The sequence below is a fragment of the Mesoplodon mirus genome (genome assembly GCF_964341445.2).
Source record: "Mesoplodon mirus genome assembly, chromosome: 7".
Classification (NCBI taxonomy): domain Eukaryota; kingdom Metazoa; phylum Chordata; class Mammalia; order Artiodactyla; family Ziphiidae; genus Mesoplodon; species Mesoplodon mirus.
In genome coordinates, this window is record NC_138983.1 from 6,315,522 (window position 1) to 6,340,489 (window position 24,968).

Consider the following 24,968-nt stretch of genomic DNA (forward strand, 5'->3'; position numbering starts at 1 on the left):
CCCATCCTTGTCGTCAAATAGCCTAAAGCTCCCTTCTGGGTCCTTCTTCTGTGCCTATCATTCTAAAGGAAACGAGGTACTAGTGGGGCCACTGAGGAATTCTTTGGATTTTGGCAAAACTGTACCAATAGATGGTGAACGGCATCAAAAGGTGTTGCTTACTGGCCTAGGAAAATAGCAGAATGCTGTTGGAGCCACAACTTAGTTTTCCATATGGCATGAAGTGAAAACTGACCTCCTGTTCCCTCAAACCCTTCCTTATTCTAGACCTCTTCCTTGGAAAGTAAGTCAAACTAGATGTACTGATTGACTGGGTGGTTGGAATGGTAGTAGTAAAGGGGGAGGGGTGACAGTTGTTTCTCAAGCAGGGAAAAGTCCCACATCTCACAACTCCTAGTAAGTTGATGGTTTTATAACAAAGGTGTATGAGAGAAAGTCTTTAATGGAATAAGCCTGCTTGCCTGGGTTCTTCTATATAAGCCTTCTTTTACCTTTGGCACCTATAAATCCTATCTACAATAAAGAAAATAACTGCAGTGATGTTCACCCAGAACTGAATGTCAAACTTTATACCCTCCCCTTCTCTTCCAGGGATAAATAAAGAACCCAGACACAAGCCCAAGTAAGAACTCTCTCAAAGCACACATTCCCTAAGTTGAAAAACCATTTATTTCACCGGAAAGAAAAAAGTGATCCAACGCTATGTGTCTATCTGCCATAAGCCTTTGGGTCAAAAAGACTCAGGAGCAGTGACACTCTCACAACACCCACTGGAAGCAGGAGGTGGGGATACAGCACAACCCCCACCAGTTTCTGCACACAATGAGGCCTGCTGGGAGAACAGAACATGATGGGAAGCTACAGAAGTATTGAAGGACAGAAAGAACAGGGAAATGGGCAGGAGAGAGGAAAGAAGAGGTGGTCTGAACTTAACAAGGTAAATTAAGGTCCACGGTTCCTGGGGGACTGAACGCACAGAGCTGAGAACGTCCCGGGAGATGGGGTACCACGAAGGGTGTATTCTCATGCACAACCGCAGCTCGGAATTTCAGCCCACACACATCCCACCTGAAAGAGAGCACAATACAGGGGCTTTACAGCAAAGCTCACAAGGGCTTTCCCACTTACACTTCAAAGAACATCTTTACGAAGTACGGTAACTTGACACTCCTTTTACGTTTACTTGTATCCATCCATAGTATCATAATACTCTCTAAAAGTGAAAAGAGCTTGAAGGCCAGACAGTAACTGAGAAGGGTCAAGCAATCCCAGACTGGCCTTTCTCTAAACTAAATAGCAAATTTTCTTTCATGAGGGTAGACAGACATTGCATTTCTCTTGATGTTAGCACATTAGCATTCCTCAGAGAAGGCAATTCCACATTTACAAACTGTCATTGGAGGGCAGGAAAAAGGGAAAGGTTCCAATTAGCTCTTAGCTCTCCGCAGTAAAAAGTATGTTTGAATCTTGGAGTTACAAGTTAAAAACCGTTTAAGGTCTAGGAAAAAGTGGCATTAACTGAACAAGCTTTAAGACCTGAGGGCATCCAACTCTGCCTAGGGAAGAAAATAAAAGAACGTACTGGAGGGCATGTGTAAGCTACACATCAGGTCACTCAAGTTTCTTCTCCAGCCTTATCAGTGATTTCCTATCCAATAACCCTGGGCAAGTCACTGTACCTTCTGCCCTAATGGAAAAGATGACAGTATCACCCACCCTGTCACTACAGGATTACAGATCAGTGGTAATGTCTGGGACACAATGGGAGCTACTCAAGACAAAGGGTGTTGTGAAACACCCTTTCATACAACAGCAATCTCAAACACCTAGAGCCCAAAGCTGGCAAGCATTAGAAGAAAATACACTCAAGTAGAGCCAAATGGATCATGAGGCTCAAACTGTATAGGAAAAAGCCAGGGGACTCAAGGTAGAGCTGGTGGTTCAAGAGTGTTAAATGCTCATAGCTGGTGGGAAGATGAAGGGAGTGATGTGCTTAAGGCAGAGCTCCCAACCTTGGATTTCAATATTACTGAAGAGTAGAATTAACAGGGTGCGTACCTGTTTACGTTATTATATACCTTAGAGAAGTGGAGAGAATGTCAAATCTAATACTGTGGGGACAGTTTAAAAACAAAAGTGAACAAAGTAAACGGGCTCTTACAGGACAGATTCAAAGATAAAGCAATGGGGTAGGCATTCTATTCAGCTCAGGGAATGAATGTGAACTGAGCAGAGAAGTTGAATTTGAGTCTATGCCCCAGACTCCTTGCTGAAATCAACTTTTTAAGTTGAAAGATATCTTTTTCTACTCCTCTCTGCCCCAACTTACCATCAGACCTTTCACACAGCATGAAGCAGAACAGGAACCTTGCAGACCTTAGTAATGTCACACACCTAGGAATTTCAACGAAGGCTCTGAGAAACGGCACACCTGGGTCTGAATGTCTGGTTTCCAGGTTTGGTTCAATTACAGCACACAGGTGTGACCCAAGATTCATCACACCGCTGTTTGCTTTTCCAGGCACAAATGGAATCAGATTGACTCCCAGGACTAGGAGCCCTGGAAAAACAGCCATGAGGGATAAGGATGTTTATATATTTCAGAAAGCAGTTAGGACTTCTCCCTATCCTCTGAACCATTAGCAACCTTACCCTAACCCTGCAAAAGCAAGCAAGCAGGGCAGCCTAACTGGAGCCTTTAGGCTGCAGGAGGGATGGCAAAACCAGAGTAAGGGACACCCCACCGCTCTCACCTCAAGCTTTAAAAGGCGGAATACCGCGCCCGATCCGCATACTGCTCCCGCTCATACCGAGCCATGTCGTACAGGGAATTCCGCGCGGCCGCCGAAGCTTGGGACAACTCACTCTCATGCCCGTAACCGTAGCCCTCTCCAACAGTGGGGACTGGGCCGCGACGCAGGGGGCTCCGATCGCGCCCGTAATATGAAGTGGAAGCTGCGGTAACAGCGGCCGCGGCTGCTGCAGCGGCAGCAGCTGTCGCAGCAGCAGCTCCTGAAGTCGGCAACAGGTGTCTATCGTAGGGGTCGAGAGAGGTGGAGGTGAGGTGACTGGCCATGGCTGTATTCTGGACCTGTGGCAGCTGGGACAGGGTCTGCTCTGCGTAGTTATACGCAGAGGCAGCTGCAGCAGCCACTGCCTCATAGGACCGGGCAGCACGGCAGCGCTTGTAGTAGGCATCGAGCGCTCCGTACGCGTTGTTGTAATACAATGAATCCCCGTAGCCCACGGCGTACGGTGTGCGCACTGCTCCATACTGCTCATTATACTGCTCGGTAAAGTCTGCCACTCGGCCCGAACGATCTACCGGACACTCTTTGGACCAGTGCCCCTCTTTCCCGCACCGATAGCAGCCGCTCTGGTCTCCCATCCCGGGCGCAGTCCTAAGCCGGCTGGTGGACAACTGCACGTGCATTCGTTTGCCTTGAAGAAACAGACGCAAGAAGGGTTGCTATCACTCTTAGTCATAGCCCCAGCCCCTACCCCAGACACTGGTCATAGCAGTGGCTTTACCTAGACAGCTCTAATGCGAGATTCGTTGCCATTTTAAAGATTTTTTTTTAAAGGTCCAGTATAAATTCAGTATAATGACCTGATTTCAGGCAAAGATCAATTAAATGAAGAAATGTTTCAGCTCTAACACCAGTTTAACGCTTAAGAAAGAAACTACTCTCGCTCAAAAATAGGCATTTCATCTTTTGCCAAGTAACTGTGGACAATAACTACTCTGAACGGTGGCCCAATGTCAAAAGAAACCACAACATTCTGACACCTCCAGTCTTCACTATTAAGACTCCTGAATTCAGTAAGCAGGAGAATGCAAAGGCCTGTCCCCCACACCACCCCAAAATCAAAGAGAATAGAGCAGGACTCTAAAGTTACCATTGATAGTAATCCAGACTTGATCCGTGGCTGAATGCGGTAGGCAAGTTGCAAGGCTTTTGGGAAAAACACTCATGAATGGGGGAAAAGGAGTGAAATACGAGTTGAAGGACTGCCTTCCCCCTAAACTGGGTCCTTTAAATTGTTAGTTCTGATATTCATTCTAACAGGGATTCTTTACAATATTTAGTGACCCCTTATAACGGGGGGTCAAACAAAACAGGGCAGGCAGTTCACAAGATGCCTGAATTTTCAGAAAGAGTATAATGAAAAATGTGGAAGAAAAGAGGGGATGAAAAAAGTGGAGAATGACCAATAATGTTAGTGTATCAAACTGTTCATGTTAGCAAGATTAAAGTACTTTCCCTCCTTTAGAGATCTAAGATCCTAAGAACATGCACTTCATACTAGTTTTTGCTGAAAATTACAATTTGTATTCTGGAAATGAAGAAGTTTAAGTTTTAAACCTTTTCACAGAAGCAGTTTCCACCTAACATGATCTACCATTTTAATAGTAAGCAAAACTCCAGCAAAACCTTTCCAATACAAATGGCTATCATGCACCCAAGCATGCAGATGGCGAAGAAGTGAATGCTTAGAACCAGGGGAGTTAACAGATAGGTCATCTACTCAACTAACATTATTGAAAATGGTAAATATACAATTTCACTTACAAAATTAAAGTTAGGTTCTAGAAGACTAAAAAAGGGAAAAGGGAAGGACCAAAATATCAAAAAAAAGTCCCGGTTTAAACATTTTATCTGATAAGTGTAGGTTGCCAGTGAAAAGCTAAGATGTGCAATTAAGTACTAAAGTGCTTATTTAAGTGCTAACCCGTGTCCCTCGCATTTGTCCAAGTGGCCACTTTGGCACCTAACAAAACCAGAGAAAATAAGGGCAACCAAGGAACCAACCATGTCCCTTCAAGACATAAAGGTCATTAATAAATGTCCTGACCTAAAGATTTGCCAGAAAAAATTCCAAAGTCAGAAAAAGCAACTAAGTCTTTAAAAATATCTAAAATGGATGTTCCTTAAATAGGCAAACAATAAAAAGAATATCCCCAACACTGAGAAACTGAAAGGGAAAAAGACCACCATAATAAATATTGCTACTCTATATACACATAGAACTGTACTAGACAGTGCTAAGGAGAATGACTAATAGTAAGGAAAACAGCAAAAACAACTAAACATCAGAGAGCCTAGAGTTCAGATACCAAGAGTTATGCTCTAAGTATGATGTGTCCTGTATCAGTTCACAATATCCTTCCCTTACATGTGTTAACTGTTACAAGGAGACACCACCACCTCTTCTATGACTGGTTAAAGTGTAGAAGAGTATCCAAAAATCAGGTATCATAAACCCTCCACCAGAGCAGCCTTTGCTCCCAATTAAGTTGTTGACACAAAATAATTCTCAACTTACCAATTAAAAATGGAAAACCAGACCTGAGAGACCTGTGACATTTTTCTTTAATCATGCACAGCAATACCCATGACACAGGGCACCATTAACTTGGGGGAAATGATGATCAGACTTTCAGGTCTAAGAAGGTCCAATTTAAGTAAACATCAAAGATAGCCGAAATGACTCTTAACAAGAGGAGTGCTCAGGAGAAGCAGCAGCCACTACCTTGTTCGGGCTGAAAAAAGTTGGAACATAGATTAAAAATGTTAACAAGGAGTTGTGGGAATACTCCATAACTTAGAAGCAGTTACACTGAAGGGGAAAAGGCTCTTTTCTGCTTTTGACACTGGGGACCCAAAGTGGGTGGACGAAGAGCAGAGTTAGCAACTCACCATGGTTACCACCCCCTTCACAACTGCCACCCTTGCCACAGGAGCCTGTATCTTAAACCAAGAAAATAAAATGTCTATCCACAGCATCACTCATGCTGCCTTCCAGGCACACTATTAATCTAGTCAAGGCTCCAAGGTTAACACCCATCTAAGTGCTCTATTCACCAAGGACGTTAGAGCTCACTCCTCAAGCCAGTGAAACGGCTTTGCCATTATCGTCCCCCAAATCCCAATACCTTCTCCTCAGAAACTCCTGAAATTAGCCTTCAGTTCTAGAGTGCCCTCGTCCTCCAAACCGAACCTCTTGGTGCAAGCGTAACAGAAAAGCAGTAAGAGCTATACCAATTTTAAGACATTAGTTCTCTAAAGACTTGTTTAACGACAAATTATATTTACTGAGAAGCCACGAATTGGGAGGAGGTGGAGGAGCTTCACAGATATTTTGCTCCTAAACGTGCGGCTTAAGCCAGCTTTTGCCAGGTCCTTCCACATACAAAATAACACATGGGGTGCTGAGGCAATAAATTTCAGAGTGAAACACTGTTAGGTGCTCTACTACCCGCCCCCCACCCCGCAAAAAAAGACAAAACAACTGAAGAAATCTTCAGAGGAAAGGATTTCTGCACTAATAGGCAAAAAAGCCTAGGGGTTCCAAACTAATGCCAAGTGGTTCTTCTCCCAGACTTGATTTGCCTGAGGTAAAGCCTCTAAATCCCATGCATTCTCCATTTAAGCCCATCACCCACTCTTAATCCTCACCATCAGCCAACCAACAGCTGTATCTCTCTCTCTATCCCAGACCCCTCCTATCCGGCCTGTTTTCTACACAAAACCTTGCGTTCAGCCCTCTTCCCAAAGAGGGCGGTTCACCTTGAAACTCTGTGTTGTCAAGGCCCCTGATGGCCTCCACTGCATCCTCTGCCCGCTCCATGTGTACGAAGGCATAATCTTTCACGATGTCACATTCGATGACTGGCCCATACTCCTCAAACTTGGCCCGAAGCTCCTTGTTGGTACACGTAGGGCTGATGTTGCCCACATGCAGCTTGGTGGATGTCTTGCTCTTATTCTTGCTGGCTTCCACGTTGATGTTCACCCCGTGCAGCTTATAGTGGTGCAGGTTGCGTATGGCATCCTCGGCCGCCGTCTTGTCCTCTATGTGCACAAAGCCGTAGTTCTTAATGATGTCACACTCCAGCACCTTCCCATACTGCTCGAAGAGTGAGCGGATCTCCTGCTCTGTGGCCTCCCGGGGCAGGTTTCCGATGAACAGCTTCACCATCTCGGACACAGCCTGAGCGAGAAAAAAATGAAATTTCTAACAAAAGACCTCAGGCCCACGTCAGTTAAAAAAAAAAAACCAACAAAAAAAAACCCAATACTGCCATCTCCTTTGGGTCTGGCAAGTACTTCCAGTTCCCCCCCCCAGACGCCCCACACGCACACCCCTAGATAATAATCAAAGGGAAGTGGGAATAAGGAGGCCCGCTACAATTCCAGCTATAGGACCTACAAAAAGGAGAAAGCATCTGTGATACAGATCCTTAGCAGACACAGACAAAGGGTTTGGTAAGAGCTGAATAGTTTGAAACGGGAACGCAAATGAAAGCGGGGCATAAATGCAGCCCTGGGGGTACTGGGCTTTCTACCTACTAAACAGACGGCCAATTCCCTGGAGGTCCGGTTAGGGCTCCACGCTTTCACTGCTGAGGGCCCGGGTTCAATCCCTGGTCGGGGAACTAAGATCCCGCAAGCCACGCGGCGGCTCCGCCGCCAAAAACAAAAGAAGACACTCAGAAAACAAAGGTCTAACTACTTGTCTGGCTGGACTGACTGAAATTATGAACTGGCTCTTCCTCTCGTAACCGAAGAATTAGCCATTTCCTGAAAAAAGGACCTTATAATAGTTACGTTTTAGGGTTTCCTTTGGGAGCAGTGAACCCGTGACTTAAGCTGGATAGCGAGGCGTTCAGAGAGTACAGGAAGTGCTGGAGCGGGGAACGCCTCTCTCGGGGTGCCGTCCTACGAGCTCCTGGAGAATTGGAGAAATGCATGGCCGGAGAAGGGGCCTTGAGCCTCATCGGCCGGCCAGACGAGTGTCTCGGGGCTTCAAAAATTCTCGAAACGGGGTTGTAATTCCTAAGTCTAACGGAAGCGCGGTTATCTCCGTAAAAGCCTCGAGGCAGCAAGCCCAGCAAAGTCGGATAGAGGGCAAGGTGGGGAAAAAGCAAGGTATTCTCGGGGGAGGTCGTGGGGGAAGGGCTGCTTGAGGCTTACCGCGCAACGCCGAGCACCGAGGTCGGCTCTCGGTGACGGGTGCGGAGGCCGGGACCACCCTAGGATACCCCTAAAGCCCAAGTCGTGAGATTTAACAGGGCAAAAAAAAAGACAGTGAAGGGGCTCGGAGTCTCTCACCCGCACGAAAAGCAGCAGGGGCTCTTCCTCGCGGCGCGGACGCTTCTGACAAAACGCTAAAATGGCGGCGGCTGCAGCAGTGACTCTGGGTAGAGAGGGGGAGGTGAACCTACCAGCGGATTGGCCGTTCAATAAAATAAAAGGCAGGCATTCCCGTAGATCCTCTTCCTGATTGGTTACCACGAACGCCAATTACCTGAGGCCTGGAAGAGGTGGAAACGTCAGTAACCCCAAAGAGTTTATACAAAAGCCAATGAGCACCTCTCTCGACAAACCGAGGTCACTGATTGGATGGAAGGTCGGCGTGAGGGAGGAACTACCAACGTGGGCTTCGCTGGCGGGGTTCCGCCCGCCATTAGGCGGAGCGAGCTAGGGATCCGGTGTGGCGGTCTTCAGCTTCATGGCGCCAACTTTGTTAAGCTTCCACATTTCGCTACTCCACGTGCGCTCCACTTTGCCTTCTACCCCACACTTCTCCCTCTAATCTCCCACACGCCATCCCCCTCGAAGCCAGGGTGCTGTGGGCGGTAGCTTACGCAGACCCAGAAGCCAGGTAAGAAAAATAGCAAAGCTTCCCACCTGAAGAAACCAACCTCCTCCTTTGGCCAAGAATCCGCACTGGCGCCCTGGGAGTCCCGGAGCTACCCCCACATTGAAACTACTTTCATAGGTGGTGAAAGGAACTCTGAAAACGGTTAATGGGCTCAGCTTCAATTAGGGTATAAAGGCCCCGACGTCGGCTCGGTTGAGGGCTGCATTACTCAGGAGGCGCCGAAGAGACAAGTTCCTTCGAGGAACCAGCCTCCCGGGGTCCAAGATGAAGAAAAGGCTTCTGTGTGACCGTGGAGATTGCGCATACACCCCCACCCCGCCCTGAGAAAAAACTAGAGCAGCAAAGTTTTTTGTTTTATTTTATTGGGCGCCATCAGCCAGAGCTGTAGGTTTAAACTCCTAGAACCGACCTTCGAGGGAAGAGCCTAAGTCACAACCAGCTATAAGCAAAACACAACCAAAACAGCATTCTCCAGAGGGTCCAGCTTCCCTCATCACATTTTTTTATCATCCTTTGGCTTCTTCACATAATCCCATAATTCACTGAACAAGCAAGGACCCTTTTGCAAGGCAGCTTTTGAAGAGGGAGTTTAAAAAGGGGGATGGAAGAACTTAAAACATGATAAAAGCAGTGAGGAAAGGGATCATCAGGAGTGAAGATGACAAAAGCAGAACATACAACCGTTCAAAGCAGCCCCCCCAAACGGGGTGGGGATCACAAAGAGAAAGGTGAAGTCAAAGTTATGGAAATAGATTTAAAACCTGACGTGACTCAGAAATCAAACGGGGAATTGGTCAAGAATTTATTCTAGGGTGGGAAAAGGCAGGAATCTAAAAATGTCACATTTACAAATGTAGTGGTCACTAATCTTGGTCCATTTTCATTGTGGATCCTGATGCTGACACTGCGGCTCTGAATAAAGGCCAAAGGATCAGTCATGAAGAAAACCAAACTGCATGTTAGCTGCAAGTGTGCCCTCTGGAGGGGCCCTGCATCGGAAGGTGGTCACAACTCCATGTGCGCAGGATCGGAAACACATCTGGTATAGAAATCCTTTCAGCTCCTTTGTTCTTCCAAAATTTTTGTCCTAATAGCCTTGGAGATAAAACTTTCTTCCAAAATACCAAAGCATATGAGATCAGCGTACTCTATGAAGCTAGGAATCTCTCCAAGTCCAAAGGGGAAAAACTGGGAATAGAAATCTCGGGATCACAGTTCAGGCCAGTTTGCAGACCACCACCCACACCCACCCCCTGATCTAATTATATTCTTGGTTTACCTTCGGAAAGCCCTCTAGGTCCAGTTACATTTGTTTCATTTTGCAAGCTCATCCAACTGAGTAAACCACATTAAATCATTCCCCTGCTTTTTAAATTAAAACCCATGGCAACTGGAAAAGTTTCAATTCACACTACCCAATCTGGTTGTTGCCAGAATCTCCCAATCTCTCTAACAATTCTCCCACCCCCATCCCTAACACACCCCACCCCCAACTATGCTCCAGCACACTGGCCCCTTTGTCCCAAGCTCATTCAGACTGAAATGTTCTTTCTCCAGGTCCTTCACTGGCCACCCCATCTAAACACAGCCCCCCACTCCAACGCTACACCTTGGAACTCTATCCCATGACTCCATGTTGTTTTTCCAAATACTTACCACCACTTGCAATCCTATTTGTTCGTTCATTTTCTGACTCCTTCCCACCCCCTGCCCCCAGCAAATACTTGTTCTACAGGGGCAAGGACCTTTTCTTGTCTACTATTACCCTGTGTTAAAACTGCCCCTGGCACATGGTAAGCACTCAAATAATATTTGTTGACTAACTTAACAAATAGATAACACGAGTTAAATTCTTGATAACCAAGAGGAGAGAAATGACTTTGGATTTGCAGTATCAGCTTAAGAACATGGACACTTAGTACTAAAAACAAGCCCTTTTGCTCTTATCACCTAGTATACTTTCCAGTCTCCCTCAAACATAAAAAGCCCAAAAGCCAGGGGTAACTTATGCTACAGCTTCTGATCACCAGGATTACGTTTGACAAATGCTGCAAGATGAAGCTTTAGGTAGGGAGATTTGTAGCTCCACTGTCTCCATACTGATGTTCATTTACCCAACTGTATTTTACCAAAATACTTAAAAATTAAATGTTTTTAAATTAAGGATATCTGGTCCAAACCCTCTACCTTACCACACCAACTACAGAGAATCGGATGTTTTAAAGGCACCTTGTCTGGAACACTGAAAATGGCCACTTTGGTGATTCTTCTGATCAGGTTACCAAGCCTCTAAATTAAAAGATAAAGCAACTTGTCCAAAGTCATCTAGCCTTTCTGTCAGAGCCAAGCATAAATATGTTCTGGATCCACATCTTGAAGAGATGAAAGAGGCTGGAGCCTGGACTCTTGAAAGGGAAATGAGGAACAAATCCAAATTCAGGGGGAAACACTGTTGTCAGGGTAGACCACTCAAATGTGAATAAGCAATCTATTTGTTCCAAACCCTTTCACACTCTTAGGAATGTATACAACTTATATACCTAATAACTCTGGCTCCTAATCCAGAAATGAGTTACTGGTATAGTAAGGGCTCAAATTAAAAACCAGTCATCTCCAGGGATGTTCAGAGGGAGCCACTAGGCCAGTCAGCAAGCTTCCTAAGCCCCCAATGGCACTGCCAGCTACACACACTAAGCCTCCCCTTAATGTCTGTGCAGGGCCCCTACTCCAGACCTTTCTTCTCCATACCTAGGGGAATCTGACCCCCAGGACACGACACTGTTGTCTGACACTGGAGGTGGCCCAAACTGGTATGGTCCAGTGGCCTACATCACACCTAGGTACCACTCATTACAGAAATCCCCCTTCTTCACTGTTACTCATACGTGTTGTACTTACACCTACACCCAAACTCCTTTGCTCAGCTGTGTGCTCCCCTACGCAGTCCCAATCTCCCCAGAATGTTCTAACTCCTTATTTCTGACATGGCTAGCATTTAATGAGCAGTGATTATATATGAGGCTCTACATCTGCTACGTGTTATTTGCTCCAACAGTCCTGGATGGTTCAAAATGGCTGGTTCAATTCCTTGATCCACTACTTTCTAGCCATGTGATCTTCAGAAGTTACTTAACCTACAGCCTCAATTTCCAAAATAGGTTTAAAAGTACCTAATACAGGCCTCCCTGGTGGTGCAGTGGTTGAGAGTCCGCCTGCCGATGCAAGGGACACGGGTTCGTGCCCCGGTCCAGGAAGATCCCACATGCCACGGAGCGGCTGGGCCGGTGAGCCATGGCCGCTGAGCCTGCGCGTCCGGAGCCTGTGCTCCACAACGGGAGAGGCCACAACAGTGAGAGGCCCGCGTACCGCAAAAAAAAAAAAAAAAGTACCTAATACGTTTGAGTTGCAATGAAGGTAAAATGAAATATATGAAAAGCACTTTTAACAATGCTTAGCATGTGTCCAATAGATGTTAACGATTTTCCCTATCTCACAGATGAAAAAACTTAGGTAGAATTCCTGACATGTCCAACATCACCCAGATAAGTGGCAGAACCGGGATTCAAACTCAGGAAGCCTGATTTTAGAGCCAGCACCCTCAGTAATTCTCTCTGTACCAAGTCAGTTTTCAAATCAAACAAATCCCATCTCCACAGTTTTCTCTAGTGGGGCTGCCCCATCCTCTCCTTCCTTACCTGTCACTTCCCTAGCATTGCTTATTAACTATAACTAGTTCATCGAGGTAGGTCCTGCCCCGACCATCAATTTCCCAAGATCAGCCCAAGGGCTCAGCTACCTGAACACTGTATTTCCAGTACTACAGACACGCAATATTTCTAATGATTTACAGCTAGACTTGAAATCATTTATTAATAACTTTTTCTTCCTGGAAAACTAGATTCTACCCTTTATGATCTTTTTAAAGGTTCCTATAGAATTTAGGTGAATAAGAATTTTCCACCTATCATATCCATCTTATCTTCTTTATTACCCAAACTCCTATTACATTACATACTAGTCCATAAATCTAGGAAATTAATTTTCATTATGACCTTAGTCATCCCACATTATAGTCAGCTTACTTAGCTTGACAGGACAAAATGACTGCAGAACCAACAGTCTGCGCACAGACTTTGGCAGAGCTTAACTGATGGGCATGACTAGAAAGGCAGCCTACCCATGGAGGCTGACCACTCAGTGATAGTCCCGTTACCTCCAGTACAAGGAAGGGATGGGGCCCCAGGCCTACCCCAGACAGAATCTGAAACAAGGTCCAAACCGCAGAAGAGAAGAGGCTGAAGAGGGGAGAAGTCTTTACATAGTCTTGTTCCAGGAATAAACCATCTAAAGCTTCTCCAATGAAGGTCAAGTTATAGAGGTGATAGATCAGAAGAGCAAAGATCTGAAGGACACTGGGAGCGCATATTCCCACCCGCCTCTCCCAAAACACACATTAAATGTCTATCCTCCCATTCACTCAACCCAACCGTCTCCAAGTTATAGGACCCTGGAAATCAGAAATCCACAAAAAGCAAAGTATGAAGAGTGGGCTATAGAATTAACACAGGTGGCATAATTTACAGAGGGAGGGAATTTTAAAACGATCTGCAAGAAAGAGGAAAATGACAAATGATTTAGCTTTAGCTCCTTCTAGCTTAAATGAGAAGCCTGGCAGCAGCGGCAACAAGGGCATCAGGACCTAAAGATAATAAGCAGAGTGATCATCTAGGCCAGGTCACTCTGAAGAACTTGGGCTGCAATAAAGAAATATCAGCACTGGCCCCGAGAGCACATTAGGCTATTTTTCATAGGAACCATGGGATTGGGACAGTGGCAGAACCCTCACTGGAGAGAAAGATGACAGAAAGCCACTGACAATGAAAGAAGTAATTACAAATACACAGGCCACAATCACAGCACTACAATTAACCAACCCTTGATTTTCCAGGGAAATAACCAGAGCTAAGCCTGTTAGCTTGGCCCTGAGATTACCCCACCCTCACTGCAGAAAAGTAACAAAAAACCTATCAAATTTGCCCTCCTCCCAGTCCTGTCAACAAATGAAAAGGAGCAGCAAAGCACCTGAAGGCAAAGTAGTGAGCAGAAAGAAAAGCAAGGAAGGGCGCTATGGCCTCAGTACCCCTGAGATTACCCCCAGTTTGCATCCACAAATAGGAGCTCACAGTTAAACAAAGACCATATGCTTTTGCCCACCGGGCCGAGGGAAGAGAACACCTGGGGCAAACTACTCTGTCACAGGGAAGTTCACAAGAAACCAGTGAAGGAAGCAGAAGAGAACCCACCTGAACTCCATTTGACTGACCCCCCCCCCCAAAAATCACCTTGCCCCAACAGACTCCCAAATTTATAAAGCCCCCTTTCCCAAAGGAATGTCAGTTTCCTGTCACCACCCTACCCAACCAGTCTTTCATTCACCCATCATAAAGCCCAAGCCTCTATCTTGTCCATGGCTGGAATTGTCTTATTTTGTGCCCAGGTCCTCTGAACCCCTAGTCCCAGAATGAAAGTATAAACAATCAATTCCTCAGCCTATCCCAGCACCCCTATTTGGTCATGCTTGCACCTCTCCCCCTTCCTGGAGTCTATCATAACACCTGCAAATATAAACCCAACAAGAAAACATCTGGAAACCCTAACAAATGGAGATAGGCAATTTGAGTCTCAGGTGACTATGACGACAGGGTTTGGCAGGACGCAGGAAGGACACTCCGTGCTGATGTTCGACATGCGAAATACCAGGTCTATAGCCAGAATCCCCCATACCGGCCTCCAACTGTCCCACCACAGGGCATTACCTCAGTGACGTGGCCCCCCACCCCCACTGCTGGCTCCTTCCCAGGTGCCAGCCCCACCCAGTACTCACCGGAGCCCACGGCCTGAAGGGCCTACTAGCCTCACAAGCACCAAAGTCACCCATCCCCCACTTCTCACGTGAGAAGCCAAACCCCAGAACCACCCTGCTGGAGCCCAGGGTTTTCCTGAACTGGAAACAGGTCAAGGAAAATAGTCAAGCACAGGCAAGGAAAATGGGCAGTAAATTTACTGCATTTTGGTGTGATTAACTCAAGCTGAAGCAACTGGGGCCAGACTCTCCAGTCCTAAAGATGGCAGACTAGCAGGACGACGATGGGTTAAATCCCTCTGGCAGCAGGGAAATCATTCTAATTCCTACATTCAAACCCCTTTCCTCATCTGCCCTGGGTTCTCTGGCCACCCTCCCTTTAGTTGTCATGTCTTCCTGGATGTCAAACTGCCTTCTCTGATACTGAGTGCAATCAAGACAATGACAACCAGGTTTCCAAACTGCAAATCGCCCCAAGTTTTATTTGTAGTCCATACAAAAGGGAAAAAAAATTAAGGTTTTCTAACACCACCTACTTGGGGAGATGGGGAAGTGGACTGTGCTGCACAGCATCAGCTAGAACATCAGGGGTCAGTAGGGATCTGGACATATACCAACCAACTGTCCCAACAGGAACTCAGTCTCAACACAGTCTATAGAGGGACAAAGTCAGGGCCCCCTGGACAACTGGCACAGCTTGGCGCACAGGAAATGGTTAAGCTAACCCCCTTCCTGGCCTCCCTCACATCTAAAAAGAAAAAGGCGCCGCCGACCTCAGCTGCAGGTTGCTTCCCCATCCAGACGACCTTAAATATCGCGCACAAAAATAAAAGGGAGCCAGGAAAAAAATAAAAACATAAAAGAAATTCCCATCCTGGGGAGATGGGAGGCAGGGGAGAGGGGAACCGCAGACCTAGAGCCAGTAGCAAGATTTGCTGCTGAGGCGAAGGAATAAAGTAGGTTACTGCCGAACACTCAAAAGGATCGTCTCCTGGGGAAGGCCCACATGGTAGAGGGGATGAAAAACCGCAAACAGGAGAGGTATGGGCCAGTGGTTACAACCTGGGTCTGCACCCTACCCCACCTCTCCTCTCCTTCCCTCCCTGTGGAGCCCTGTCCCAGGATGGCCCTACATGCGACGCTGGTAGCCAGAGTGCATCTGAGCTGCCCGCAGGTAATCATTATAGGAGCCCGAATAGCGTGCGTAATCGGAATGGGCATCGGGCAGGCGACGGTAATCCAGCGAGGACTTTGTCGGCGAGCGGCGGAACGAAAGCTGCGACTCTGATAAACGGCGGTAATCAGAGAGCTCGGCTAAACGCCGGTCGGAACCATACCTAGTCGAGAGAAGAAGACAGTTGGTGAATGAGACAATTGAGGGGAGGGCTCCAGGTGGGCACAGGGGAGATGCCAATGGGGATAGGGAGGGTGTAATCAGATTGGTCTCCAACAAACAAGATTTTGTCAGAAGGCTCAACATCCTATCCAGGGCAAGAAATCAACCCTGGTCCAACTCAGTGGGAAACCAAGCCCACCACTGAAGACCTCCCTTCTGAACTGGCCAAGGTGGATTCTGGTCTGCATTCCCAAACCACAGACAAACTATCCCCACCCTTGGGCCCTGCAGAGAAAGACCTTGGTTGTTTACCAACAGAACGGCGGACGAAAGCAAGGTCCCCAACTTCCCCAAGAGTGGACGCACCACATACACCCTGCCTTCAGCCAGTGACTGCCAAAGGGACTACTCTTTCAAACCCACCCCCACCAAAGGCCAGGACAACCACGTAACAGGCTTAAGGATCCTTCAGACAGTGGGAAAGACTATGGGCCACAATCTTGCAGGCAGTAGCTCCAATAGCACTTGGGCTAGCCTTGACAGGTGACACTTTTCCCAGCCTGACTAGCTGATACCACCCCAGTCTGAGCACTGTGCTCCACCTGAACCCTGGTGACCAGGCAAGTTCACAGACATCACCCCCCTCGGCTTCTGGACATCCCACAGGAGTAGAGAAGACCAAGGGAGGGGCCGATGGCTCCAGTTTCCCTCCCATGCCAACCTCAGCCCCTTGCCCTGAGCCCCAGCTGGGGGCAGAGGCGGGGGGGCATACAGTACCTTTTCGACATGGCGACAGCCTTTTTGTACGGATCGTCGTAGCTGGCCCGGGGTGGGGAGAGGCGCGTACGCTCATAGGGCGGCGGGGTGCTGTTGGCGTTGGCAACGGCCCCCTGGGACATGGACAGGTAGGCTGCAGACGGCTGACCTGCCCCATCGTAGGCATTGCCCGGCTGGCCACGGTAGGAGGCAGCAGCCTGAGGATGCTGCTGTGCAGCATAGGAAGCAGCCAATGAGGCTGATGATTGAGTGCGGTAAGGAGCTGCCAGGGTGGCAGAAGGTTGGGCCCCATAGGCGGCTGCAGCACCATAGGAGCCAGTGGCCGCAGCAGCTGACTGAGCCCCATACGAGCCTGACAGGCCCATTGATGCTTGAGCCCCATAACTATTCAGCTGGGTCTGAACAACTGGCTGGGCCCCATAGGAGCCAGCCATTGGGGTAGTGGCTTGTGCAGCATACGCAGCTGGCTGGCTAGCATAAGCAGCAGCTGTAGCTGGTTGTGCCACATAGGCAGCAGGTTGGGAAGAATAGGAAGCAGCCTGTTGTGCAGCGTATGGGGCAGACTGGGCATTATAAGAGGCCGAAGGCTGGGCACTGTAAGAAGCTGCCTGGGCCCCATAAGCTAGTGAAGAGGCTGCAGACTGGGCCCCATAGGAGGCTGCCTGGGCCCCATAGGAGCCTAGGGAGGAAGCTGCTCCCTGGGTGTTGTAGGAGGAGGCAGCCGCACGAACCCCATAGGAAGAGGCAGCCTGCGCCCCATAAGAGGATGGCTGGTTACCATAGGAGGCAAGGGAGGAGCCCTGAGCCCCATAGGAGTTGAGCGAAGAAGCTGCAGCTGGCTGACCCCCATAGGAGGAGAGGGCCGAAGCCGAGGGCTGGGCTCCGCCATACGGACCAAGCGAGGAAGCTGCGGCAGACTGGGAGCTAGGGCTAGCCAGCTGGCCCCTGTATGGGGCCCCAAGGGAAACAGAGGGCTGAGCGCGGTAAGAGGCTGCCTGGGCTGTCATGGGCTGAGTCCGATAACCGACACCCAAAGAGGCAGAAGGCTGGGCCCTGTAGGCAGCGCCCAGTGACACTGAGGGCTGGGCCCGGTAGGTGGCTGGCTGGGCCGTCAGAGGAGCCACATACGAGGCTCGGGGAGGTGAACGGCGCAGGGGGCTGCGGTCGCGACCAAAGAAGGGTGGTGTGGGCTGACGGGCTTGCCCATCAAAGCCACCAGTGCTGTTGCCAAAAGCCTGCTGGTAGTCGAAGGTGGCAGAGAAGCCACCAGTTCCGGGGAATGCCGTATCCCCAGCCCCTGGTTTCTTGGTCTTGTCCCCAGACTGGATAGCCAGGCCAGGCCCCTTCTTCTGACCCTTGGTTGAGAGTTCCACGTTGATGCGCTTGCCCTTCACTTCTTTGCCGTTGAGCTGCGCGATGGCGGCTTTGGCATCTGCTTCCTTCTCCATGTGAACAAACGCGTAGTCTGATAAAGCAGCAGACAGAGGGTTAGCAATTAGGGGGGCGGGGCATGCTACCTGATGGGTCCCAAACTGGACACACCAACAGCACCCAGCTGTTGCCAGCTACCTCCAGGCCTCCAAACCCTCCTCTCCAGGAGTAGGTCATAAAATGTGGCTCCCATATAACAAAGCTTCTGACTGTCCCAAGCAGGCAGCTTTGTCTATGGCTTTCTTCCCATTCTCCCCGTTCCCCCTGCCACCTCACCCAACTTCCTGGTGAGAGAAGAAAGAGCAAAGATGAACAGCAACACAGGATAAAAATCTTCACATCTCCTGTAAGTATAAACGAGCAGACAAAAAGCAGAAAGCATTCCTGGATCACTCAATTATTCAGTATTGTCTATCCCAAGATTACCAAACACTACTGTTCACCTTTGAGGCTTAACTCTCAAACACTGGAAATGACCACTTATGTCTTGGAATGACCCATGTCTCAGCCCAGGGTCCAATTAAGGCAGGAGAGCTACACTGCAATGCACAGTCCATGAAATTCCTCCAGTATGATCTCCCCTTTTCCCACAGTACTTCCCAGTTTTCAAAGCACTTCCATGCACAGGACCTCATTTGGGCCTCACAACAATCCCAGGAGGCAGGCAGAGCAAAGGATCATTATCCCCATTTTACAGGTGGGCAAACACACTCAGAGAATTTATATGGCTTGCCACAAAACCATGTGTCAGACCCAGGAACAGAATCCCAGCTCTCCATGCCTCTTCACTACACCAGTCTACCCCTGAGAAGTCAATGTGTAAGGCAGGATTGTGTATTAAGACTAGACATTTAAGCTTAGAAGGGGAGAAGCTGGACCTCACGTAAGCCAATAAGATGTAGGAATGGAAACTGAGCCTCCTGGCTGAGTTCAGGCCCAAGGCACACACACGCCCCCCACCCCCAGGCTACATTACATCAGAGGTTACTCATCAAGAGACAGAAGTATTCCTTACCCCTTGGGCTTCTGTTCACAGAAAAGATTTGGTTTCTCAGCTTCAGAGCAAGAAGCTGCAACTACCGCAGCTAGCAGGCTCTGCCAAGCAGGTTACCCCTCAGGTCCTCATTCAGTCCTAAATGAGCTGTGGTAGGAAAGCCTCTAAGACAGGATGTTGATCTCAAAGTCCTACTCATCTACCGTATAGAACAAGAAAACTTTAGGAAAGGAAGTAATAGGAAGAAATTCTTGTTCACATCCAAACTCACAAACCACAATGGTGCAAGCAGCATCTGAAGAACAATGAAAAAGGTCATGCTGGTGGTAAGTAAGGCCATGCACTTAACCCCATCTGGACCTGTGGCTACTTTTAAAGTCCAAGCACCAGGACCCCATCTCTCTTACATCACTTTAGGAAATGAATTACCTAGATGAAATTACTAAGGTTCCATTCTTGATAAAAAAATCCCTTTAAATGGCCTCTAAACAAGTGTCCTAAATTTCTAGAAACTTTCATACTGGGATGCCCTCTCTAGCTGTTCCTATAAAGCAAGCCATTCTCCTGGACGTAAGGCAATGCCACCAACTTGACTCTCATACAAGTAAGAATAAAAATAATCAACAGGTAGAAGTCAGAAGTGTGGTATAGCAAAAGGAATCCTGGGGCTAGGCGCTAAAATGCCTCAGCTGAAGATCCAGTTCACTGACTTGCTGTAAGTTCTTACGGAACTTACAATTTATTTCTCCATCTGACAATCTGTCCTACCCACCTCAGAGTTAGAAGATTCAAATGAGATGATAAAAATGCCTTGTAAAGTATGAATAGCTATATAATGATAAAAATCATGATAATTATTCAAGCCTAGGAATAACCACAGGCTTAGTTCCCTACAGATATGATCTTTCATCTCTAATAAAACACAAGAGATACAATGTCGTCTGTAAATGCAAATTTGGAACTAGCCAGAGACGATAAAGGAACAAAATGAACTATCACAACTCTGTCTTCACACCCTTATGGCCAGAACCTGATTCTTCCCAATTGCGAAAGGTGAAAAGCGTTCCTTTCGGCCTAGCCACAGGGCACCAGAACTGTCCTCTCATCTCTCACCTCCAGTTTGGGTACAGTGAGCTAAAAATCAATGCTGGTGGTCCCAGATCTCTTTTAAAGCAAAGGCTGAGCTGACCCTACTACCAGGAGAATGCAATGGCAAGCAGAAAGCAAGAGTGTAGGCAGATTAAGGGGAATTAAAAAAATACCTTTCAGGCACTATGAGGGAATATTAAGGAACCATACTATATTCCTGGTTAACCTATCCACAAATTCCTAGGACTGGAATAAGCTAGGAAAAAACACCCAACAAAAACTTTCAATGGGTTTACAAGAGCAATAGGACGTCACATTACCTACTCCCTACTCAGCTGGGTTTTATTAAGAGACCAACTTGTGAAACTTGAAAATTGAGATTTCATGTGTACAATTCAATTGACCCATAGATAAGCTATATAGCTGATAAAAAGAATTATATCCAATTTATATCAGAGAGTTTCTAAGCCTGATACTGGCGGGAAGTGCGAATAGGTTGTCCAGCTGACTCCATCACATGAGGGCTAACTAACCCTTATCACAGTGAGCAGCTAAACCCAGATCTAGCCCTTCCAAAGATGCCCAGGAACCTAACTACTCCTAGGGCAATAAAGAAAAACCAAAGATCTAGAAAACTCCAGGGACCCACCCGCCTGGAGAGGTAGTTCAAGGAAACGGTGACCCCTGAAGGAAATCCATCGCATTTAAAGGGACTAGCAGGCAATGATTTACAGAGCTATCCTAATGGTCTGGTGACATCACAATTCCTCCAGTACCAAAGTTAAGAGAATCCAGAAAATTGAATTTTCCTATTCTCAGAAGAGTAAAAAATTCTAATTTGAAACTACAGAGCTGTATGTAGGAGGAAAGAATGGCCACCCACAACAAAGGAGAGGAAACAGTTTCCTATTCTGCCTTTCAGACTTCTCATGAAATCTAAATGGTTCCTAAAGCTGTCAGCAACTCTCAGACTTCATCCTTGAACACCCAACAGAATGTAGCTGTGGAGAGTGGTTACAATCTGCTGTTGCTATGGAAATTTTTACTCTACAAATCATATCTAAGCTCCTGGAACCAAGCAACTACTTTATTCCCCCTGTGAAATAAAATGGAACTGGCTGTCCTGTGCAATGCCAAGCTTCTGTGCTTTTCAAAGACCTGACAACCAACACAAGATGACTCAACCAAGTGCCCATTCCCAGACCAAGAAATAAGCTATTTATAGAGCCAGAGCCAAGTCTCTTCTACTACATTCCCAACTTAAAAACTTCATTTTCCTTCACTCCAAACAGAAAGGCATCAGTGGAGAATATGATCCTCAAATCTTTACCACAGTCCTTTACCTCAAAATATTATCAGGCACTCTCTTACGTATCAGCATAACTACAAACAACAACTAACCACCACTCCCTAAGGAAATCAGTGCATCTCTGCCAATCAAATGTTCGCAAAGGGACAAAATGCCCAAAACTTTCACTCTAACTCTCACAAAGAAAGAGTCAGGAGCTCTAAAAACCACATACAGTTACACACTTCACTCCACCCCCCCACTGTCACTTGGCGTCAGTCCCAAGCGAATTCAGGGAAATTTTTAGCTTTCTCTACCAACCCAAAGGAGGCTTCTTGACCAATGAGTTCCATAGAGACTGTCCCCTCAGATGCAAGTTTCTAGACTCCCAATCTAGTAGCCACCTTGTCTGAGAACCACACAAATAAATGTAATAGGTCAATCAAACACAGAACTCTCATAATGAGTCATATACATTTCCTGGCCAGGGGCCCAATCTGATGTCCTTCCCACTCTTTCACTCTAAATAAAAGCAAAAATTCATGCACCATACAGCCTGCCTCATCAGAGCACCCAGAAGGAAAGCCTGATTCCAGATAGTCATCATTTGCATAGCCTGAGTTGAGGAAAACAAAATGCAGTTATTAATGCAGAAGAAGGAATTACTCCTAGTGGTGGAGACTGCAACCCTCACACTTCCCCCAGTTACGGAAAGGATAAGGAATGACCCAAAAGATGTATCTTGGTGGAAATGAATAAGCACCTGCTCCCAAATTTATTTACTATCCTCAAAACTTCTCACACAGGGTATGAGCAGCTATGAATCCAACACCGGGAGCAAGGGATCAGATACTCACTCCCAGGTTGCATCCCTGAAGACAGCAAGGCAAAGTTAACTCTCATCTGTTCCCAAGTGGAACAGAAACTGGCCACGTACACAGGGCTATACCTCCAAATCTTGCCAACAAAAAAGAAAGAGCTTAGAGATAAGAACCCAGACTATGAAAAAAGTCAACTAAGTCCCAAAAAGGAGATCAGACCTAAATTATGGTGATATATTCTTCTCGAAGAAAAACTAGGGATCTACCCTGACAATTAGACTACTCAAGCAAAGATGACAATTAAGTCCCCACGTCCCCCTCAGAGTGTGCCCCCTTGCAAAATCACCAAGTTTCTAAAAGGATACCGCCCTAGGGCACCGGCTTGACCAGTTAGCTGCTCAGAAGAGGCCGTTTCATAAAACAAGCCTTCGTCCACATGCGAAAAGTCGGAGTTTCCAGTTTATAGATGTAAAATCGATCCCAAAGGGAAAAAAAAAGTTTGAGGGAGTTGAAAAGCACAGAATTGCCACGCCTTACCCACCTAACAATACTGAAAGGCCAAAGTGGTTAGGAAGGGGCCCCTCCTGTACCCACGAGTAACTATACCCATCAGTAGACCCACGCCACACAATACTAAAAAATCCCAGCCCAAGAAACTTCCAAGGGCCCCGTTACCTTCCGCTCGGGAGCATTCATCGAGAGGGAACACGACGGTGGCCTTGGGGGGGGTGGGGTTCAGCCCCCACCTTTTCCCTTTTCCCTTGCTCTGACAGACTTCTGAAGAGGAAGTGGGGAAGTGGCGAAATCTTCCCCGCTCCATGATCCGGCTTGTGCCCGTCACTTCCCAATTTCCGCTCGGTGCCAGGCCCAGGAGCCCAGTGGAAGGCGCGCCCCCGGTACCCTCCCAAGTCTCTCAGGCGCGTCCCCGGCCCCGCAGCTCGGCTCACAGTGGCCGCCGCACCCACCCAGAGCCGCTTCCTCCCATTTGGTTAATGGTGCCTGGACCGCACGGGAGGAGGGTGGCTCTACCCAACGCGCCCCCAACACCTCCGGCCTCACTCCCGCGGACTTCTCCCAGCCCCCACCGCCAACCGCGCAGTGACCGACCCCCGGGAAAGGGGCGTGGCTAACAAGCAGAGTGCCCCGAGCGCGCCCGCGCCCGCGCGCCCGCCTCCACATTACCTTTCACCACGTCACACTCGATGACGCGTCCGCGGCGCTCGAAGAGGCTGCGCAATTCCTGGCTCGTGCACGCAGCCGATACATTGCCCACGAATATCTTCCAAGTGTTAAGAGGCCGTGGGCGCGACATCTCCACCACGAGCGCGCGCCCCGGCCGCAGCTCGTGGCCATGCAGGGCCTCGATGGCGCGCAGCGCGCCCGCGTTCTCGCGCATGTGCACGAAGGCGAACTGTTTCATGACGGCGCAGCTCATGACCGTGCCGTAGGGCGCAAAGAGAGCTGCCAGCTCCTCCGGCGTCGTATCCGCCCCATCGACATTTCCCACGAATATCTTCATTTTGCCGCCGCCGCAGCCTTCCCGGAGAGCCTGGACCTCTCCTCCAGCGACAGGCGAAACGTCTGACCCACCGGCAGTCCTCCCCAGGAATGGCTGGCGACCGAGAACCCCGCCGCGCAGGCGCTCTGACCTAGCCAATCGGAGCCCAGATCCCGCGTGCCCTGCAGCCAATCAGAGAGGCTGAGAGAAAATGCACTCAGGCGCAGCCAATCCCAGAGGGCCTGGAGCCCGCTCGTTAGCGAAGGGGGTGGGAGAGGGACGACTGCGCGCGACCAACCGCCACTGCCGGGGGGAGGGGGAAGAAGGGCTGGAGAGGGGGATCCGCGTGCGAGGAGCGCAGTGGCTGCAGAGAGGCCTAGTCAGTGAGGCGGCCTCTGGCCTGGGTGGGGCCGGTTTCGGCGGGCCCCAAGAAAAAACTTTGTTCAGTCGGAAGTCAGAGCCCCTCCCATTCTGGTAGCCTAGGCCAAACACGCGCCTAGAGGTGGCAGCGAGTGTCCACGGGAAGGCCCAGCCTGGCGGGAGAAAACAGGACAGACGCCTTCCTTCAGCAAACGACTCCCAGGACTGCCGCCTGTGGTCTGAGGGGACCCTGAGAGGCATTTGCCCTGGAGAAACCCTCGTGCCATTAATTTATTCTTTGGAAACACATTCCCTGAGGTTGCTGAGGTCCTGGCAGACGCTGGAGACGTTGAAAAATCAATAAGAGCCCGCCTCTCCCTTTTATGGACTTTCCAAACGAGGAATGAGATATATATCTCTGGCGTATGTTTGAAATTTTCCACAATAGAAAGTTTAATAAAATAGGAAATTAAGTCAAAAGAACGGTCCTTGAGAGGGTAAAAATTGAGCCTTTAAATAAAAGAAGAAAAACTTCAAAACTGACGGTTGTAAAAAAGATTTTGCATGGCATTAGACGTCAAAAACAAGAACATGTGACAAGTTCGGGGAAATGTTTGCTTACAAGTTCATGCTACAAATTTTATTGAGAACCTACCCTGTGGGGCAGGACCTAGGATAAAGCAGTGAACAAAAAGTGACAAAAATCCCGACCTTGGAGCTTATATTATGGTGGGGAGAGACAGATAATAACAAGTAAAACATGTAGCCTGCTAGATAGTGATAAAGACTTGGAAGTAACTGAGGGAGCAGACAAGCCATCCTCTGGGGGGAATAATTGCAG

General features: G+C 48.1%; 1 protein-coding gene across 7 annotated transcripts; it reads right to left on the reverse strand.

The window, feature by feature from the left end:
• Positions 1–651: 651 nt before the first annotated feature.
• LOC309807276 (RNA-binding protein 14) lies at positions 652–23,898 on the reverse strand. 7 transcript variants are annotated; one of them, XR_014294549.1, is made up of 5 exons: positions 8,118–8,311; positions 6,573–6,996; positions 2,754–3,441; positions 2,330–2,560; positions 652–1,068 (listed from the first exon to the last, which is right to left on the reverse strand). XR_014294549.1 is itself a non-coding variant. In XM_082626643.1 (4 exons), the coding sequence occupies exons 2-3, from the start codon at positions 6,982–6,984 to the stop codon at positions 2,762–2,764; spliced, it is 1,092 nt and encodes a 363-aa protein (XP_082482769.1). In that variant the 5' UTR covers positions 6,985–6,996; positions 8,118–8,310; the 3' UTR covers positions 652–1,068; positions 2,754–2,761. The 7 variants fall into 7 exon arrangements, 6 of the variants coding, with proteins under 6 accessions (XP_082482769.1, XP_082482770.1, XP_082482771.1 ...); XM_082626643.1 differs by lacking the exon at positions 2,330–2,560 and having other exon boundaries at positions 8,118–8,310; XM_082626644.1 differs by lacking the exons at positions 2,330–2,560; positions 8,118–8,311 and adding an exon at positions 7,980–8,083.
• Between the last annotated feature and the right edge of the window lie 1,070 nt (positions 23,899–24,968).